General features: G+C 33.9%; 1 protein-coding gene and 1 pseudogene across 1 annotated transcript; one reads left to right on the top strand and one right to left on the bottom strand.

The window, feature by feature from the left end:
• Nucleotides 1-5,326, bottom strand: LOC111780503 (beta-glucosidase 12-like). The gene is made up of 13 exons (XM_023660929.1): nt 5,139-5,326; nt 4,989-5,052; nt 4,844-4,902; nt 3,312-3,387; nt 3,122-3,199; nt 2,954-3,041; nt 2,623-2,878; nt 2,420-2,535; nt 1,480-1,697; nt 1,315-1,331; nt 1,136-1,241; nt 938-1,040; nt 1-291 (listed from the first exon to the last, which is right to left on the bottom strand). The coding sequence occupies exons 1-13, from the start codon at nt 5,289-5,291 to the stop codon at nt 123-125; spliced, it is 1,503 nt and encodes a 500-aa protein (XP_023516697.1). The 5' UTR covers nt 5,292-5,326; the 3' UTR covers nt 1-122.
• An 8,609-nt stretch (nt 5,327-13,935) lies between these two features.
• LOC111779699 lies at nt 13,936-19,380 on the top strand (annotated as a pseudogene).
• Nucleotides 19,381-22,234: the final 2,854 nt, after the last annotated feature.

The raw sequence follows: 22,234 nt of genomic DNA, 5'->3' as shown, positions 1-22,234 counted from the left end.
TAAAAACGACAAGACAACGCAATTTATTTAATACTTATTTCCACTAGCAGTGTTTAAGAAAGTTGCGAGAACATATTGCAACGACACACAACAAACGACAGGAAGTGGTTGGCGAAACATGTTCATCCCTTGAGGAAATAAGAGAACCATTTTAGTGAATCCTTTGGTGTTCTAGTCAGGTTGTTATTGCGATCGATGTAGACGAGGCCGAAGCGCTTTGTATATCCATCTGACCATTCAAAAGTGTCCAGCAATGACCATGCAAAGTATCCATTTACCCTAACGCCATCCCTATAATGTTTCCCAAAGTTTAGTAAGAACATTACTTATGACAAAGAAACCCAACAAAAAAATATATTTAAACCAACAAAAATGAGGTCCGTTTGTCCAAAATATCCGTAATGTTCCATGTCCAAGATTTGAAATCTATTTTCTTGCATTTCTGGCCACATGATTATGCTATTTCTTCTAGCTTCTAAGAGGTAAAACTATTCTTACTAACCAACACGAATCTTTTCAACATGTTTTGTCCTCACTGACATGTTTTATTGGAAAATTTTCAAGATGTCACACGATTGGTCAAACCTATAATTAAGCCTCTAAAAAGGACGGTACCCATTGTGGGTATAGGTACTACCTTTCAACTCTTTTAAATCTTTTTAGTCATCCTATCTTATTGCTCTCATCTAGATATGATCTTGATTCATTTATGTATCTCTTTGACTGACGGTCACAATTTACTTATTTTGTCAATTTTTATTTTATAAAACCTGAAATATTATTACTTTATAACACATCGAACATGGGTTTTTTTTTTTTTAATTCCCTCGATATCACAAATATTAAATATCAAACATTAAACTCGAAAGTATGAATATTGATGAAAATGGGTGAGTAGATGTAAATAAAAAAGAGAACCTCTCATTTAGTTACTTACCTCATTGCTTCAAGAAGAAAATAGAGATGTCCCATATGGTAAAAAGTTCTCTTACGGTCACAAAGTAGTTTACGAGCACTAGGATCATCATAATCAAAGAATCCTGCACATGTATCATTTGATTAATAAATAAAGTTACGAATAACAATTTCTCTTTTTTCTTCATTCGAAAGGAAAAAAAGAGATTTTTTTCGATACCATTTTCTGTGATGTAGATAGACGGATTGTTATAATCATTTTTCATGGTTATCAACAATTTTTGCAATCCCTTGGGATAAACTGAAAGCCAAGACGACGCATTCACCTACAATTGAAAGAGACGATTAGCCAAGTGTGATTAGTTAAGTTCATAATTGATGAAAATTTATGTAAATTACCTTTGGTCCAAGTGAAACTTCATGAAACGATCAGCAGCAAATCCCAAGCACATTATACAAAATTTAATTAGAGATTTTGAAAAGTTATGAAAGATAGAAAAATAATTTTACAAAATGTTTTAGAAAAAGGATAGGATTTTGAATGATATAATATGAAGGCCATACTTGAAGTATTTACACCAGAATCGGTACGCCAGGAAGGGTATAGAACATGAGCGCTGGAGTCATCGATGGCATATGCAGCTGTGTAGTAGTTGAGTCCAAGAAAGTCATAGCTGCATTTGATCAAAGTGGCTTCGTCTTGTGTGAATGTGGGCAGTCTATCTTTTACACGCAGCCTCATACTTTGTGGGTAATCACCATGGACGATTGGATTGAAGAACCTATATCATTCATTTAATTTGGTTACTATCGAGTTGATGACTTAGATTAAGTGAGGATTTCGGGCCTCTCTAAATTTTTATGATAAAAATGACTCTCCACAATGGTATGATATTGTCCACATCTCTCATGGCTTTGCTTTGGGTTTTCCCAAGAAGCCTCGTACCAATGGAGATAATATTCCTCACTTATAAACTCATGATCCTCCACTAAATTAACCAATGTGGAACTCACTCCCAATAATCTTCAACAAAGTATGAAAGGGAAAGCCCAAAAATGACAATATTTGGTAGCGGTGGGTTTGGGCCGTTACAATTGGTATCAGAGGCAGACACCGGATGATGTGCAGCGAGGAGGTTGTTCCCCGAAGTAAGCATGCTGGGCCCTGAAGGGAGGTGGATTTTGGTGGGGTTCCACATCGATTGGAGAAAGAACGAGTGCCAGCGAAGACGCTGGACCCTGAAAATGGTGGATTGTGAGAATCCCACTTGGTTCGGAGGAGAATGGAACACCCTTTATAAGGGTGTGGAAACCTTTCCCTTAGAGACGCATTTTAAAAACCTCGAGGGAAAACACACTCGAATTTAGAGTTCCTATGATTAAGCCATCGTGTTCGTATAGGTAATAACTTTCAATTCTTTTTAAGTTTTTCTCAGTAATTCAATCCATAGGATCACTCTCGTTCGAATGTGATCTAATTATTAAAGTTTGAGATGGTACTTACCAACCAGAAAAGAACTCAATAGCTCGTTTTGCAGCTTCTTTGTCTGCAAAAGTGTTTGAATATGGTTCGTACCAATTTCCAATCACGGTTATTCCGATCACACCCTTTTGTGTTCTCTATAAACACAATGTGATAATACTTCAAAATATATGAAATAATTCTTCATATAAATGCATATTGCTATAATTTTAGAAATCGCAAACCTGATATTTCGTTCGATAAACTTTGACCGCACGAGCATGAGCAAGAATTTGGTTATGACCGACTATATACGGTTCCTTTGAAGAATCTCCATCACAACAATTATTGAGTATCCATCTCGAACATCTTCCCGGTGCAAATGTTCCTTGCGCATAACCGTTTATAGCGAACATATTTGGTTCATTCAAAGTGATCCAATGCTTAACTCTATCACCGAACTGGTTGAAGCAAACGTCGACATAGTCCTCAAAATCATTCCTGTCGTTCATTTTGAGTTTTGAGTTTAATTTTTATTTGGTTCCTAATTTCAAAATGTTACCATTTTTTACTTACAAAATTTGACGATCCAAGAAACCTCGATACTTATCTTCTAAAGCTTGTGGAACATCCCAATGGAATAGTGTAGCGTATGGTTTGAGGCCTATAAATAAATCAAAATGAAATGGTAATTTTTTTTTTTTTTTTTACCGACTAATATATTCAATAAAATTTAGGACCAACCTTTCTTAAGGGCTTCATCGATGAGATTGTTGTAGTAATTAATGCCTTCTTGATTTACTCCTCCCTTCACTGTTCCATCTGCGGTAATTAAGAAACCCCCAAAAAGTTACCATTATATTTTCAAGTTTATTATTATTATTATTATTTATTTTTTTTTTTCTTAAACTAAAAATAGCTTTTAATATCTTACCTGGCAATATTCTGCTCCATGCGATTGAGAATCTATAAGCGTTAAAGCCTGTGTCTTTCATAAGGGAGAGATCTTCCTGCATTTATAAAGAGACATATCAATCAAATTATATATATATATATATATATATATATATATATATATATCTCGTGACGTGGGAGGGAGAGAGGGAGAATTTAATCTCTGTCTCGGACTTCATGGGTTAAATGAATATCTCTAATAGTAAATATTGAATAAATGTTTATAAACAAGAACGTTTATCGCTAGAGGTAGAGATGTTCGTTTAACGTGTTGGGACGAAGACATGTCTTACACAAAGTGTGAAATTCTCATTTAAATGGGAGAATGAAGAGGGAGCGAGAAAATATTTCTTCCTGTTAACTAAACGAGATCGAGACTGAAAATAGAAATTATATTTTTCGTTTCCGTCTTCCCCACGTATAAATATATGTATCTCTATATATCAAATTAAGACAAAACTAAATAACTTTTTTAAAATATTGAAAATTATAATAAAATATTGAAATTTGAGTGTTTGGTGAGTTATATTATATTTTATGAAATATTATTGAATTTATTAGAATTTCTATATTGTTTTTTTAGGTAAGATCTCAGGTCGGTTAGAGAGAGGAACAAAATATTCTTTGCGAGCGTGTAGAGACCTCTCCCTAGCAAACGCGTTTTAAAATCGTGAGGTTGACGGCAATACGCAATGGGCCAAAGCAGACAATATTTACTAGCGGTGGACTTGGACTGTTACTAATGGTACCAGAGCCAGACATCGGGCGATGTGCTAGTGAGGACATGAGCCTCGAAGGGAGTGGACACCGGGTGTTATGTCAACGAAGATGCTAGGCCTCAAAGGGTGGTGGATTGTTGGAGAGGGAAATGAAACATTCTTATAAGTGAGTAAAAATCTCTTAGACACATTTTAAAAACCTTGAGGGGAAGACGGAAAAGGAAACCACAAATAGGACAATATTGGGTGGCGATAGACTTTGGCGGTTACAAATGGTATCAAGTCAAATAACGGATGGGTGTACAGACGTGGATTGTGAGATTCCACGTTAGTTGGAGAGGGGAACAAAGCAGCAATCATTGTAAAAATGTTAAAACCTCTCTTATTAGAAGTGTTTTAAAATGGTGAGGAACAAATCATTCATCGTAAGCGGACAATATTTGTTAGCGGTGGAGTAAACCGTAACATTTTTAGTGGAAATTATATTGAAAAATATAAATTATCCATTATAAATTATATGAAATAAATATGTTTTTTAAAAAAATAGAAAATTTTATCCACCAAGAACTCGATTCCCACGAATTCTCCATGGTAATCCCACTCTGATACTAAAAAATAAATGAAAATTTTGGTCGAGATGCAAATTGAAATAGAAGGTGGAGCGAAAATGGAGAAGATTTTTTTTTTATCCGACCTCCTCTCATGAACATCTCTACCTAAATGTAAATGCGCATTTAAACCCTAAGCTATCTAAACCCAATCTAATCACTATTATTGTTGGCATCTCACGCACCTTGTATCTATGGTATGTATCTAAGGCTACATCTCCATTGCTACGATCGGCAATTTTATCTGCAATATTCACAAACACTTACAATCATAATGATCATAACATTTGAACAATTATAATTTTGTGTTATTTCTAAATTAAAGCTTACCCGGGTATATGTGAGTGAAAGTATCCCATATACTTTTTCCTTTTGATGAAACACCACCTTCATACTGAACAAAACACAAAATCAATCAACAAGGGAAGTGAAACTCACATTGGTTCGTAAATCTCTTCAAAGTTATAAAAAATTCTTAACCTGGTAAGCTGAAGATGATGCACCGAAATCGAACTCATTTGGAAAATCGCTTCTTTTGATAGTTTGAAATTCAACACCGTCTTGTGCTTCTACTAGAAGAAGACATACAAAGTTGAGGAAGAAGAGAATGACATAGTCATTTCTAATAGCCATTGTCACTCGATCTTGTTAGGTTTTGGTGTAACTTCTCTCTTAGTTGGCCTCCTTTATATAGAGAGCTTACACACTATTTGGCAACTCACTTCCTTCCCTTATATGCACATATTTCATATCGTGTTGAGGATGGTTAGGAAAGGAGTCTCACATATGTGTTAATTAAGGAATACATCTCCACGGGTACGAAATTTTTGGGATAATTAAAATCCAAGTTACTAGAGTTTATACTCAAACTGAACAATATCATACAATTGTGGAAAGTCGCAATTCCTAACATATTAACGTATGGCTTAAAGAGAGGCCAATCGACGACTGTTTTGATTTGAATTTTTAATAATTAATTCATTAAAATTTTAAATTCCGACATTACGATCATATAGGCTAAAATTATATAAAAAAAGTCATGAACTTTTTATTTTGTTTCAATAATAATTAACTTTTAAAGGTTATAGTAATACCCTTTAATCTGTTTTATTACCAAAGAAACCATGGAAACATGAAATTCGATTTTTTATTGAATCAATTAAGTTTACTTTTATTTTATTCCTTTTTTTTTTCTTTTGTTTTATGTCATTCATAATGTCGTTTTAAAGAATATATTTCACATATGAGCTAAATAGTAGACGTTAGTAACGACTCTGAATAAGTAGAAATTTAAGGTCATTACATATGGGATCAATACTTGAACTTGAAGTCTTTAGTTTTGTTTGGTATTCGAAGAAATGGGTCTAAGAATTAGACAAATTAGCGGAAAAAAATACGGCATCCATATGAGTTGTTTCAAATTTGTACTTTCTTAACTCAATATCATTTCAAGAAATTGACGGTTAGAGTGTTAAAATTTCTTATATCTATGTTTGGGCATACTAAGAAATGAAAGATTTTTTTACCGTTTATTTCAGTATCATAGATTAAGAGGACCCGAAGAAGAGAAAAGAAGGAGCGAAGGTTATGAGATGTAAAAGAAGTTACTAAGAAGATCATAGCCAAAAGGAGAGGATTACGTCCCATACTACGTCAATAGTTGCTATTTGTTTAATATTACACGAGCAAAATAGGATTTAGGGTTTGGAATTTAGGGTTTGAAGTGTATAAATCAAATATTTATTACCACTTAATAACTATGGCTAAAATTTCCCTTCCCTACAAAAAGAGGAAGACTTTAACAACAATCTTTTAAGCACAACATTATTACCCTAAAATCATAAACCAATCTACCATTACATTCTAAAAACTTAATTCCGATCGAACAAACTTTGGTGAGATATTTGAACACTTAACCTCTTAGTTCAAAGTGACACCCGACTGAAGGAGTATATGACTGAATCGATACTACTTCCGAATGAGAGCAATCTTGAAAATAGAATGACTAAAAAATAATTAAAGAAAATGAAAGTTATTATCTATACTAATAAGGTGCACTTTCTTTTTCAGTGACTTTATCATAGAAACTTCATGGTTAAGCGTGCTTTGCTTGGAACAATTCTATGTTAGGTGACCTCCTCGAAGCTTTCTTAAAATTCATGTGAGTATGAACAAAACATGTTGGAAGGACTCATATTGGTATGTGGGGATAATTTTCGCTCTTAAAAGTAAGGAATGGTAACTTGACCATATTGTAGAGAATGTAGGATATATCGAGGACATGCCAGGACATCGAGTGCCGAATCTGAATTTCGTATATCTTAATCCGTTAAGCTTAGTTTCATAAATAAATAAATAATTATTGCATTCTTAAATTTGAACTAACTTTATTGGAAGATTTGAATCTCTTAGTCAAAATATATATCCTAATAAACTTAATTTTTAAAAAGTTAATTACTACAATTACTTCCTCCCTAAACTAACTTTGCATAAATAGCATACAATTACTTTATTACAACCCAACTTTAGAGAAAATTTCAAACTCTCATAAATTAATGCAATAAAATCAAGAACAAAAATTAATACCCGACCTAAGAAAAACTTTATAATCAACCTCCTAACCACATAAATTATTACGACTAAACCATTAATATTGTAACCTTTAGGCCGAGCTACAATACGAACACGACATAAATTACAAAGTTACTAAGTGTACAATCATAAATTAGACGTTTAATACAACTTAAAAAGTGCCACACTAGGTTTCCACCCTCCCACCCAAAATCAAACTTTAGAAAAAAAATGTCATTACCACATAAATTATTACTCTCTACTTAATTTAAGGTCGCTACTGTATCCATATCATAAATATTGAATGCAGAAATACTTCATTTAAACTTTAATAAAATATAATCTGAAAACAATACGTCTTCATAAAACATAACACTTTAGCTTAAAACACTGTTATGGACTTACGTGTTTGAAAACACTTTTAAAAATGACACAATAAAAGACTAAATAAAATAAATAAAAGTTTAACTAAAAAAACATCTTATTCTAGCCTAAGTCTAAGAAAATAATACGATTACCCTATGCATGTGTCATGGTCTTGAGTTGCGATGTCGTCGTCAGCTGTACAGGAATGTCTTACCTTAACCTGAAATAGAGGTAGCACATGACTTTAGTATTTTAAGAAATACTCAGTAAATGACCCCACTATTGGGGTTTAAATGCAAGAACATGCGAATGCAATGACGGGACCTATCATATCAGTCTATTTTTCCTACGACACTATTCTAATGGGAAGTTTGGATGTGTACCATATACTCTACACACAGCCCATACATGCGAGTATGAACTCACTAGACAGTTCGCACACCGTTGGACCCCTTTTCTTGTCGGGCGAGCTTTCTCTAGTACCTCAACTGATTAGAATTAGTAACCGTCACGGCATTGTACCGTAATTATTATCATACAATCCACATATCTTAACATATACAAAACATATCATAAGCATATCAATCCACAAACAATTCACACATATCAATATACATGACACGTACATAACCACGGGTCACATGTCAACATCAAATATAACTATGCCGATAGTAAAGTCACTTACCTGATTAGCTTAGGGTGATGTCACAAAGTTATCCTTAATGAAAGTTCGATTTCGACCATAACATTGAACTTCTACAAAATTATTTCTCTCATTTACTTTGGTTCATTGCTAAAAGTCTTGAAATGTTATATATCTATAATTATATTTTTTATTAAAGATCTTATCTTTTATGGTTAGTTTTGTATAAAAAGTTGACAAAGTTATTTCAAGTTATTGTGTGCTCCGTGTATATACTTTTCTCTCCATATTTAGTTTACTTAGTTTACGTTCTTTAATTAATCTGTATTTACTATGCATTTTAATTTTGTTCACATGTATTCTAAATTTCTAATAGATCCTGGTTTCCAAATTTTTCCTTATTTCTGTGTTTCCTTTTGTTCACCAATTTTCTTGTCATTTTATTTTTAATCTATTTATTTGGCTACTAATATAAATTTAATCTAATATTACTAATATGACGTGATTTACTAAAATTCGTATAAACGATTGACATTTAGTTTCTAACCCAAAGCTAAATCACTGTAATGATTTAACGAAGATCTAACTATAATTTAATTTGATTTCTAAAAAGAAGAAGTAGGATAAAAGAAAATGGAGATTTAATATATACCTTAATCTATTTTCACGTAAATTTCCATCTATAAGTGAATCTCAACTCGTAGAGGTCATTCTCATTTTTTTTCTCAAATAAATTTGACGATAGTTTGGTTGTTTTTCTGTTTCTTCTTGCAGTAAATATAACTTTCGTAAGGATGAGTTGAGGAGAGATAATTGGATGAACGGACCAGAGGTTAGTGGAGAGAAGTGGAGAAGGTTGTTTTTCTTTTTTATTTTATTTATTTATTATTATTTTTAACGTAATTTTTTTTATAATTATTTTTAATGGTTTATTTTCTTCTTTCCTTCTTTATTTTTTATTTTATTTATTTATTTATTTATGGCTATTACAGTAAACCAAACCAATATTATTACAACCCTTGAACAAAACTAAAACTCATCCCTACAAAACAAACTTTTGAGAAAAGGACAACATACTTAATAGTGTAAAATCATAAATTATGCACTAAATAAGCGCACACAAAAAATAAAGAAAAAAGAAAAAAGGGTAGTTGCCGTTTCGATCACCGGTGATAGATAAACTAAAACACATCTTTAGCCACGTTTTCCTTCAGATTTGTGGCCAAAACGTGTAAAATAATTTTTGTCAGATCTCACATCGATTGGAGAGGGAAATAAACCATTGTAAGAGTGTAGAAACCTTTCTTGATAGACGTGTATTAAGACCTGAGGCTAATGATAAGAAGTTAGGTGCTTTAATTCTATAGTCATGTTCTAATTATGATGTCATGGGACACCATATGTATACTCAAATCTCGACAAGCAAGAACCAACGAACATCAATACAAAAAATTAGTGACTTTGGCTTAGGCCTACAAGTAAATCTTATTGTTGGAATGCACTGATCGAGGTTGGATGAATTGTATGCTGTATGAATAACACATACTCTATAGCTAATCTACATGTGATTACTTGTAGGATGCGATGTTTATGAGCTTTCTGAGATCCATGTGATTCAAGTATGTCAATTCCTGTACATAGAATACCATGTTCACATTACACCCTGTGAAACACTAGATGAGTCACATATGATAAGAATAAATAGTAGGTCGTGTAGTGTATATACATGTATGTCTCATAGGAAGGTTATGTCATGAAAAGTATGAAAAGTATAAGAATAAAAGTATTTAAATATTGAAAACTATGATGTGATATAACATCTCAAGCCCACCGCTAGGAGATATTGTCCAAAACGCATCTGCTATAGTGATGTTTCCACACCGTTGCAAGGAATCCCCTCCCCAACCAACGTGACATCTCACAAGGGCTAAAATACTCTTATATCGTGAACATCTCTAGTGAGATATAATTCACCTTGCATCGATGGTATGTATCTAAGGCTACATTTCTATTGGTACGATCTGTAATTTTGTCTGCAATATTCACAAACACTAACCATCATAATGATCATAACATTTGAATGATTATAATTTTTGTGTTATTTCTAAATTAAAGCTTTACCTGGATATTGGTGAGTAAAGGTATCCCAAATACTTTTTCTTTTCGATGAAACACCACCTTCATACTGAACAAAACACAAAATCAATCAACAAGGGAAGTAAAACCCACATTGGTTCGTGAATCTCTTAAAAGTTATACAAATTTCTTAACTTGATATGCTAAAGATGATGCACCAAAATCGAACCCATTCGAGAAATCGCTTCGTTTGATAGTTTGAAGATTAATGTCGTCTTTTGCTTCAAGAAGAAGACACACAAAATTGAGGAAGAAGACAATGGGCTATGAAGATTAATGTAGGAGTTGTATCATATGGTGTTGTACTATGATGAAGTATGAGCTATGATGATCTCTGAGTTGTGTCGTACGATGTTGTACACTAGTTATATGATGATGTATGAGCTATAATGCATGATGATGTTCGTGAGTTATATTACAATCTATGACATACTTGACATGCTTGATATGCTTAATGGTATTATGATGAGTGTGATGTGATTGCATGTCGTTTATTTTAATAGGTTGATGTCTTCTATATTAAGTGTGTTATATGATGATGAGTGTCATATTGCATCATGTCGATAGGTCGACCTAGGACACAACCCTAAGAGCATGAAAAATTATATTAATGTACGTATCTAACGAGTACGTGTTACTTAACGTAACAAAGAGATGAGACTAGGCTTGTATCAAAAGAAATGTTAAAACGAGAACTAGAGGGAATTCATGCAATTGTGTGTACATAAGCATAGGAATATTTTCCCTAGAGATGATGAGTGCGAACGTGCACAGTATGTTGATGAGGGTGATCATGAAGAGCATGACACAGTGGTTCTACTAACCTCCGGATGTTGCTACAGAAAGCTAGTTTGACCAGAGAGGGTCGAGAGGCTTTCAAATGAGAACGATGACAATTCATAAATATATATTTTTTAAAAGAATTTAACAAAAAGAACATATTATTTTAATAAAAATAAAAATAATCTTTTATATACATTAATTAAAGGCCAATTTGGTGAGCACGTGGTTCACGAGCAACAAAATCTCCATGCTTTTGACTTATATTTTAAATAAAGGGATCTCTTTCCTAATTTTATAATATTTTATTTCTTTAGTTTTAATATTATTTTGAAAACTCTAATTCTTTATCTAATTATTTAAATCTCTCGTTTATAACAATTTATTATTTTATAATATTGTCAATGTCTCTATTGAGTGTATCTTCATCATCTTGGTTGTCTTTTGAACAAAACGTGAAACACGACATTCCCAAATTGGTAATACTAACACAATTGCTTACCCTTAATTCATATATTTATTCCCAAATTTTACTAATTCAAAATTAGATCTTTCACTTTCTTTTATATCTAGCTCGAAAAACTTTCGAGAGAATTTTTATCGTGAATTAAGAGGCTAATTACGGTTTTTTTTTTTTCTTTTAAATCGAGCTTCAAAAGCGTAACGACCCATGTTTACGATTTGGCACCTAATGACCCCTGCATTTCCCTGCAATTGCATAACCGAAACAACTCATGTTAAGGATTCGGCACTTGATGACACCAACATTTTTCCTGCAACATGGTCACGTTACTTACTCCTCGTTTTAAAAGAGAAGACGATCCCCATAGACCAATACGAGTCTTTCTAACGTGATTTGTTCTCACTCACATGCATCCTAAAAAAAATCCTAGAATTTCACCAAATATAGAATTGGTTGAGGTAAAACACATTAACTTTGGAGCTCCTATGATTGAGTCATCGAAAAAGAAGGTTTACCTTGTTTTTCAGTAGCTCGGTCATAGTAATTTCATGGTTAAATGTGCTTTGTTTGGAGCAATTTTATGTTAGGTGACCTCTTGAGAATTTTTCTAAAATGCATGTGAGTGAAGACAAACCATGCTGGAATGACTCGTGTTGGTCTGTGAAGATAATCTTTACTCTTAGAAGGGAGGAGTAAGTAATCTCGTCAGATTCCAAATCTTAATCCAATTTCTAAACATAAGGCATTAGAAAAAGTTACCATTTAGTTTAGGTTTAGAAAGGACATTGAAATGGTTAAAAAAAAATCCTTCTAGACAATTTTAATAATGTTTTTAAATTATATTTTTGTAGTATGAAATCAAACGCAAGACAAAAAAAATTAAATAAAAAAAAAGTTAATTACCATTTTTGTATCAAAATTATTTAAATGGATAAATAAGAACGTAGTTATCATTTTGGTACATTTGTTTTTTAAAACCATTTTTAGTTCATAATCTAAAGAGGTTTAAATAGAAAGATGATGAACTTAATTGAGAACTATTTTCGTAATAGTTTTTTACTTCTTTGAAAAACAAATACACAAATGTTCGGTTTTTTCATATATATTTTTTTTTTACGTTTTTTATGTCACGACCAAACTTTTTAAAACTCTAGATTTATGCACATCGCTACCACCACTTTGTTTGTGACCTAGCATACAAATTGCTCATTCGACTTGTTTGTAGCAACAAGCGAGAAAGCGGTTGCTCGAGCTCCATGTTTCAAGTTTGGTATCTTAACCCTCTCCTCTTCTTCGCTAAGAGAATATTGATTGTTAGTCCTACATCTGACTAGCCGTTCCTCCCGTCACGACTCTTGCACCCATCTCTTAGGATTAGACATGCTATATTCACAGCAAAATATCACAAAATTAAGGAAGCTCATATCGTTTAAGACTAGACAACTCTCATTCACACTAGCGAACAGTTACCACAAATAAAATCACAATACAGTGATATAATCTTCGTGCACACAAATACGTGATTGCCATTAGGTCATATTATAAAAAATTGTACAATTTTCATACACACACAGGTAATTGACCTCAACCAGCTCGTACAGTTCAATGTAATTCTTATGCACAAAAATTAGTAATTTCTATAATTCTCATATATACATATTGATTATTTTCCTAGTCTTAATGTAATTCATGAGTACACACAGATAATTACTATAATTTCTATGCATACAAACAAGTAAATGTCTTAGGAATCTATGTATACAAAATGTAAGATCCCATGTCGTCAGTTGGAGAGGAGAACGAAACATCCTTGTAAGGATTTGGAAACCTCTCCCTAACAGACATGTTTTAAAAACTTTAAGGAGAAACCCGAAAGTGAAAACTCAAAGAAGACAATATCTACCGGCGATGGGCCTGAGCTATTACACAAAAAAAAATTCGACATAGTTCAAAATAATATATACATATATGCACGTCCTACCTCAAATGAAAGCTAAACAAATATATTGTTCCAAAGGAATTGATATCAAAACAACATAAATTAATATCATTCAATGCAATCTCAACTCAAAATAGGAAAACTAAACATTAATTACATAAAACACATACATCTAAGCATCTAGTTATGGGTAATACGTAAGAGTAAAGTTTTATATACATAAAACTAAACGATTGTCTTGAACCATGTGGAAATGATCTAAAAGAACAAATAGATCTAAACCAAATCCATAAGATATGAAGGAGTTAATAAAAAAATGATATGAAGATTAATATATTAATGAAGCTTGCAAGCTTTCCTTCCATGGCTTCCCATGGCTTCCCATGGCTTCCCATGGCCTCCATGCATAAATAGGCCTCTCCTACGGTGAGAGCCACTCGTCCCCAAACCAATAACTAAGGATGGCTATCAAAAGTGGTGATGCCTTCCTTAGCTTTGTGTTTTTTCTTCTTGTTCTTGTAATTGCAAGAGCCGATGAACCCTCCCGGCGGCCAATTGATGTTGTGAGGCGAAGCAGCTTCCCCAAAGGCTTCGTTTTTGGCTCATCATCTGCTGCATATCAAGTGAGCGATCGACTTGTGTTTCATTGTTTTAAGGCATAGTTTATTGTAAAATGTTTGTTGATGATTTTGTTTGTGATTGATTTAGTTTGAAGGTGCTGCTTTTGAGGATGGGAAAGGGCCAAGTGTTTGGGATAACTTCACCCATGCACACCCAGGTTTGTTTCTTCTTACTATATTTCTCTTGGAATTTTTTTTTTTTTTTTTTTAAAAAAAAATTGATCACCCAAAATGAAGATGAAGTGGGTATTACATAATGTCATCTAAAAGAGGGATATATGAATAAATCGATACCACATTTAAATAAGAGTTGTAACAGCTCAAATCCACTACTAATGGCTGATTACGTATTGTCATTAGTCTCACGGTTTTAAAACATGTCTACTAACGAGAAGTTTTCACATGTTTATAAGAAATGCTCCATTCATCTCTTCAACCGATGTGGAATCTCACAATCCACCCCTCTTGAGGACCCAGCGTTCTCGCTGGCATACTGCCTGATGTCCGGCTTTGATACCATTTGTAACAACTCAAATTTACAGCTAGGAGATATTGTCAACTTTGGCCTCTCGAGTATTGCCATCAGCCTCACGATTTTAAAACGTCTAATAGAGAGAGGTTTTCACACAAGGAATGTTTCGATCTTCAACTGACTTGGGATCTCACAATGGTCCGGAAAGAGTGATTCTAAGGATAAGATGACTAAGAAATACTTAAAAGATTTGAAAGTTAATATCCATCCCAACAAGATCCACATTTCTTTTAGATGGCTTAATCATAAGAACTCCAAAATTAAATGAGTTTTGTTTAGAGCATGTCTATGTGAAAAATATTTTAATAGGCAGGTGAGTGAAAACAAAATATACTAAAATAACTCAGGTTGGTTTGTGGGGATAGTCTTCACTTTTAGAAGTAAGAATTAAGTGACCATGTCGTAGTGTTAGTCAATCGAGATATTCTTCACTCTTGGAAGTGAAAAGTAAGTAATGTGACCATGTCGAGCTGATGCCAGATAATGTTAAGGCCATCAAATGTCAAATCTAAATTCTAAATCTTGATCTGAATCTTAGATATGAGGTGTTACACAACTTACGCTTATTGGTTATTAAAATTGCAGAGAAAATTTATGATCATAGCAATGGAGATGTGGCACTTGATCAATACCATCGTTACAAGGTATTTACGTTTGGGTTTAATTGTATACATCGAAGTCATTTTTATTATAAGAAAGTTGTAAAAAAATCGGTTTCGATAATTTTTCGCAATGCAGGAAGATGTTGCCATTTTGAAGAAAATGGGTTTTGATGCTTATCGATTCTCGATCTCTTGGTCTAGAGTATTACCAAGTAAGAAAATCAACGTGTCGAATCGTTTAAAAATAAGATTAAAAAGTAATATCTTTATAGGCTATAAGATGTTTGAATTGGAATTTGAAGAACTTTTGTTCATTAATTTTGGCAGAGGGAACCCTTAAGGGAGGTGTGAACAAAAAAGGAATTAGATACTACAACAACCTCATCAATGAACTACTCGCAAATGGTAGGTTATGGTATCATTATAATACTCCTAAATAAGAAATTGATACTCACAATCATAATCATGTAGGCATCAAACCCTATGTCACACTCTTTCATTGGGATACTCCCCAAGCTTTAGAACAAAAATATGGAGGCTTTTTGGGAGCTCAAATTGTGTAAGTATCAAAGTTTCATAATTTAAAGGTTAAATGTTTTGAAGAAAAATTGATATCATGTTAGAAACAAATTTCAGGAATGATTTTCACGACTTCGCTAAAGTTTGCTTTGAAGCGTTCGGAGATAGAGTGAAGCATTGGATCACTTTGAACGAGCCATGGAGCTTTTGCACGGGAGGGTATGCTTTTGGAGCCAATGCTCCTGGTAGATGTTCTTCTTGGCAACCATTTAATTGTCTTGGTGGAGATTCTGGCACCGAACCCTACATTGTTGGTCATCATCAACTTCTTGCTCATGCCGCCGCCGTCAAATTGTACAAAGCCAAATATCAGGTTTCTTACATAGTTAACTCAATTTATACTTTGCTAATGACTTACAATTCCAAACTTAACATTCGGTAGCGGGTTTGCTAGCCGATATTGTTCTTTTTAGCTTTTTCTTTTGAATTTTTCCTCAAGGTTTTAAAAACGTGTATGCTAGGGGGAGGTTGCCACATAAACTGTAACGGTCCAAGTCACCGCTAGCAGATATTGTTCTCTTTGCGCTTTCCCTTTTTTCACACAAACTATAATGGCCCAAGTCCACCGCTATCATACATTGTTCTCTTTGGATTTTCTCTTTTTCACACAAACTGTAACGGCCCAAATCCGCCGCTAGTAAATATTGTTCTCTATAAGCTTTTTCTTTCAGGTTTTCCTTCCAAGTTTTTAGAACGTATCTGATACGGAGAGGTTTCCACACCCTTAAAAAAAAAAATGTTTTGCTCTCCTCCCCAAACGACGTAGGATCTCACAATCCACCTTTCTTCGAGGCCCAACCTCTTCGCTAGCACAACATCGAAGGGAGAAGGGAACGAGTGTCAGCGAGGACGCTGGACCTCGAAGGGGTGGATTGTGAGATTCCACATTGGTTAGAGTATGGAAACCTCTTCCTAGCATACGCGTTTGAAAAAACCTTGAATGGAAGTCCAAAGAGAACAATATTTAGTAACACGGGCTTTGAGTAGTTATATCGACTATGAATTTTAATAAGTATTATGAATATAGTAACCATTTTGACGAACTTTCTAGACGTTTTTAATGGTTAATTGAATGTAAACTGATTGTTTTTTTTTTCTTTCAAACTTATGGGATTTGCAGGCTCGTCAAAGGGGTGTGATTGGTATCACATTAGTGTCAATTTGGTATACTCCATATTCAAACAGTGAGGCTGACAAAAAGGCTGCAATTCGGGCTCTTGATTTTGCTCTTGGCTGGTATGAACCATTTCTATTGAACATTATTACAAAAATTCCTTTAGAAGCTTAAGTTTTTAATAAATATTTCACCCATTTAATACATTTCTCTAATATCATATTAATAAACTAAGAAGTAAAAGAATATGTTCTAAGTTGTCACGATGAATAGGTTCATGCATCTCCTGTACATGTATTGATATTTATTTGGTTAATAACTCTCATTTATTTGGTTCGTCTTTCGTTTATTTGATTTATAACCCTTTTTTGGTTCATCTTCCTTTTTAATACATTGATCATCGTGATTCATGTATGACATTAATGCTTCCAAAGGGTCGCCTAAGATGATTGAGATGTATTGAGTTTAAGTGTCATTTTATATTTGTTGAGTTGCATAGTAAAAAACTTTGTTGAGAGATTTTATAATGTGAGAGTATGAGATATACACTCTGTAAACTAGAAAATTTCTTCTCTCCGAATCACCACGTAAATCTCTGTCTTTTTGTTTAATTTATATTTGTGGGTGTGTGAATACGATCGATCTTACTTCTATAACGGATAAAAATGGCAGGTTCTTGCATCCACTAACCTATGGAGATTATCCACCTAGCATGAGGGAACTGGTAAAGGAGAGATTACCCAAATTTTCAGCTGAAGAAAGTGCTTTAGTCAAAGGGTCACTTGATTTCCTTGGATTGAATTACTACACAGCTAATTACGCAAAAGACAATCCCAATGCACCTGGTCCACAACCAAGCTACTTGACTGATTATCGTGCCGATCTTTCAAGTATGTATTACTTTTTCGAGTTCGTCGAGATTCGTTTTATCATTTGGTGTTCGCTTAATTTGTTCTCGAGTCAAGCTAGGCTTGCATTTAAGCTTTTTTATGTTCAAGACTTTCGATTTGACGTTCTTCAATAGAGTATTAGATCTTAACCAATTTTGATTGAACATTTTGTAATATTTGTGGGTTGCAGCTGATCGCAACGGAGTCTCGATCGGTCCGAAGGTAATTTATGCTCAAATTCTCGTCATCGAGTGATTTATACTTGGTTCTAACAACTTGTTTTGCAGTTTAATGGAACATCTTGGCTGGCTGTCTACCCACAAGGATTTACAGATCTATTGGTGTATACAAAGAACAAATACAAGAATCCAATTATCTATATCACTGAGAATGGTACCATAAGAACAAATCTTTGTTTAGAAAAAGTGCACATAATTACATGTTTTTTTTTATTAATTAAAATCATATGTTGTAGGATATCTCGATATTGAAGGTCCTCCATTTGTGGAAATGATCTCGGACCGGCGTAGAGTCAGATACCATCACGATCATCTGAAAGCTCTTAAAGAAGCAATGAAGTAAGTATCAAAGCAAAAGGATATGACTATCGATAATTGAAAGAAATTTTTTGTAACAGCCCAAGCCCATTGTTAGTACATATTGTCCGGTGTAAGCTTTACCTTTCACACTTTCCCTCAAGATCCTCATCCGTTGGAGAGGAGAATGAAGCATTCTTTATAAGGGGTGGAAACCTTTCTCTAACAAACGCGTTTTAAAAACGTTGAAGGAAAGTTCAAAAATGACAATATCTGCTAGGTATGTTATAAGGGCGTGGAAACCTCTCACTAGCAAACGCGCTTTAATAACCTTGAGGGGAAGCCCGAAAGAGAAAGCCAAAGAGAACAATATCTGCTAGTTGTGTTATAAGGGTGTGGAGACCTCTCCCGAACAGACACGTTTTAAAAATCTTGAGGGGAAGCCTGAAAAGAAAATCCCAAAGAGGATAATATCTGCTGACTGTGTTATATGGGTGTGGAAACCTCTCCTGAGTAAACATGTTTTAAAAATCTTAAGAGGAAGTCCGGAAGGGAAGTCCCAAAGATAACAATATCTACTAGTAGTAGACTTATGTTATTACACTTTTGGTCGTATTTTGTAGGGCTGGTGTACGAGTAAGGGGATACTTCGCATGGTCATTATTAGACAACTTTGAATGGGCGAGTGGATATGTGATTCGTTTCGGCCTTAATTACATCGACTACAAAAACAATTTGAAGAGAATTCCGAAGCTCTCAGCCAAATGGTTCGAAAATTTCCTCCGAACTTGAAGATCTTCCATCACCTTTGAATTATTGTTGGTCATCTTTGGTGTATTTTCATGTGTTGTATCAATAACTAGGGCTAAAAACAAGTCCTAAGGGGATTGTTTTTCTTATGTGTTGTGGTGTGTTCCATTTTGTGATGAATAAAATAAGCTTTTTACTTCTTTTTTCTTTGGTTCTCTTGTTTTGTTGGGTGCTCTTCTTAACCCTATGCATAAAATTATTGATTGATATCAACATATGACAAGTTTGATCCTTCTTGATTATACTAACTCTTTAAAACAATTCAAAAAGATGTCATTTGCCCAAGACTTGTCGATCCTGCCATCGACATAGACCCACATTTCCTCTTGTTTCATCCAAATTTTACCTTGCTCCAACAAACAAAGTGGTATCAGAGCCAAAAATTAATGGCGGGTTTCGGGAAGATGTCATTGGGTGGTGTACCGCTACCATGTCTGGTGAAGTCGAACTACAAGAATTGGAGCATCCCCTTTTCACGAGAAAGTATCAATTTAATAAGAAATGGTCTTTCAAGGCGTTTACTGTTTAAGAAGTAGGAGAACGAGGAGAAGGAGTGAAGGGGAAGGCGTTCCATCCTGTTCAGTGACTTACAGGTTTATAATAAAATTGTAAAGACAATAACGGCTAAAAATAAATAACGTGAACTATAAATAGAATAAAATAAGGTTCTAATCTAACTTAAAGATATAAAATAGATATCATGCAACCATCATGCAACCACCTTAACACTGATTGGGACGTTGTCATCTGTATAAGAGTGACTTGCTTTTACTTGAAAAAATAAGAGTGGCACGTGACTTGAGTATTTTAATAAATACTCGGTAAGTAACTTAGGTCAGAAACTGCAAACACATGCATTATGGTGGGATCTATCATTTTCAAAACATCATGGCATAGCCTTAGGAAGCTTTCTAGTGTGGGCAAAGTTGGACGTGTAATACTTTTCTACACATGGCTCACACACGCGAGCATGGGCTCACCAGGCAAGCTCACTCATTAACGGGCTACCTGATACCATGGAGGAAAAAGGCTCACATAACATCATGGTGAACATAAATGTGGTACATCATATGGTATGCTTTCGTACTAATCATAACAGGAAGTATCCTGCATATGACACACAAGAATGCATTAGATCCCCATAACTTATAATCGTGGCATAAACTGACGGTACAAGTCAGACCCCATTCATCTATAAAATGATGTGTCTATGAATTATATGCATACATAATTTTTATCAAGTCTTTCGTATCGAGCATAACTTACCTGACATGTTCTATGGAGGTTTATGCATCATAGATTATTATCAAGACACAACATACAACTTAGCATAGCATGACATAGCATAGTACAACATGACATAAAAATTATAATTATGACATGCGCAAGGGCCACCAGGCACACTTCATCGTACATAAATTACACTTATTTGGTTGGCCTAAGCTGGTGTTACTAAATTACAATTAGCGATCCAAATCAACCTATGTGAATCCACAACATCGGATTAGAATATAATAACAAGGTTAATTTAGGCACCCACCTTGTCGAGGCCGTGGTTTGGTTGAACCTGACGTCTGGCTCTGAAACTATTTTTTTCTCCTCTAGATTCCTTGTTTCTCCTTCCTACATTTTTTCTTCCTTTTTGGCCCGTTTTATCGTCGACTTTTGGTCACTTTTTGTTCGATTTTCAACCCATTTTGACGATAAGTCATGAACGAATTTACTAGAACACGAAAATCATTTTAGTATTCATTTCTCTAATCCAAATCAATAAGATTGATGGAGTTTTTGATGAAAATTGAGAATTTGGAAACTAATCGACCATAATGGATGGTCTCTTCCAACGACGATTTCTACTTTACCAATAGGATCTATATGATGTTGAGGAAATCGAGAGATATTATATAATCGATCAATAATCCATAGACTTCATCTTCTTCATTTGTTTCTGAAGAATCGAAAACCCTCACCGTACCTATGTTCCACCGACGATCCACGCACACTCAATAACAAGTGAATGAAAATGCATGGTCGATCGCAACCATGCACACTCTCGAATTTGTGATTTTCAACGTGCATGTTTTGCATATGGCTAATTACTCATCGTATAACGTTGTAATTACCATAAACTTATTTTATAACATGCCAAAAAAATTTGTCCAATGATGTCATATTAATGTTCAAGATATATTTTAATGATGTATAACAACAAATAATTCGCAAAATTAATCACATGCATATATATCTAATAATTTTAAAAATAAAAAAAAAACATTATCATTTCAATCATACTCTTGTCATAGCTAGCTGTCAATTGTATTTATTTAAATTTCAATGTCTCAAATAATAGAACTCAAAAGATAATTTTTTTCTCGAACAAAAAAATAACATTATAGAATTCAAACACTATCCTGAATTATATGTTGTTTAAGCTGTGGTATTCGTTTCTTTACTTATAGTCATATAATGTTTATTTCTTCAATTCTTCAAATCGGTTTTCAATGTATTTCCTCGCTCATGCTTTCTAAACTTTTTCTCGTAACGTGATTCGAGGCATACGCCGACGTTGTACGTAACGTTCGAATTTCTCAAGACTGACTTGTTCGCTTGGTTAGAACAAGTGCCGCATAATCGCTGTCCCGCTATCTCAAGAATGTGATTGTGACAAGTCTTGTACTCAAAACCCAAAAGGCAACGTAATTGAGTTTTAAAATTATTAAAATGGTAGATTGGTGTAAATTTAATGGGTATATATATATATAGTAATAATTTTTACAAAATGAAAATGAATAAGTTAAAGAAATGGTACCAAATACCCTATTCTGAGCCGAATAAGTTGCCAAGCCGAGCAAAAGGGCCATCAAGCCAAATTCGAGCGCACTAAGTAGAGCTGAGAGCGAGCTGCGGTAGGGAATATCATGTGTGTGGGGTCATAATCACACTCTAATGGCAGTAGAACAATGATTGTGCTGCACTTATTCTAACCCAGTGAACA

This window comes from Cucurbita pepo, chromosome LG18 (assembly GCF_002806865.2).
Source record: "Cucurbita pepo subsp. pepo cultivar mu-cu-16 chromosome LG18, ASM280686v2, whole genome shotgun sequence".
In the NCBI taxonomy this organism is placed as follows: domain Eukaryota; kingdom Viridiplantae; phylum Streptophyta; class Magnoliopsida; order Cucurbitales; family Cucurbitaceae; genus Cucurbita; species Cucurbita pepo.
The sequence above is the reverse complement of the archived record's forward strand: the minus strand, read 5'-3'. Positions and strand labels throughout refer to the sequence as shown.

Coding starts and splice junctions, on each gene's coding strand:
- LOC111780503 (XM_023660929.1), bottom strand. CDS start 5,291: ATGGCTATTAGAAATGACTATGTCATTCTCTTCTTCCTCAACTTTGTA. Junction 3,200..3,311: donor ATGGAGCAGAATATTGCCAG/GTAAGATATTAA, acceptor TAATTACCGCAG/ATGGAACAGTGAAGGGAGGA. Junction 292..937: donor TTTCTTCTTGAAGCAATGAG/GTAAGTAACTAA, acceptor GAAACATTATAG/GGATGGCGTTAGGGTAAATG.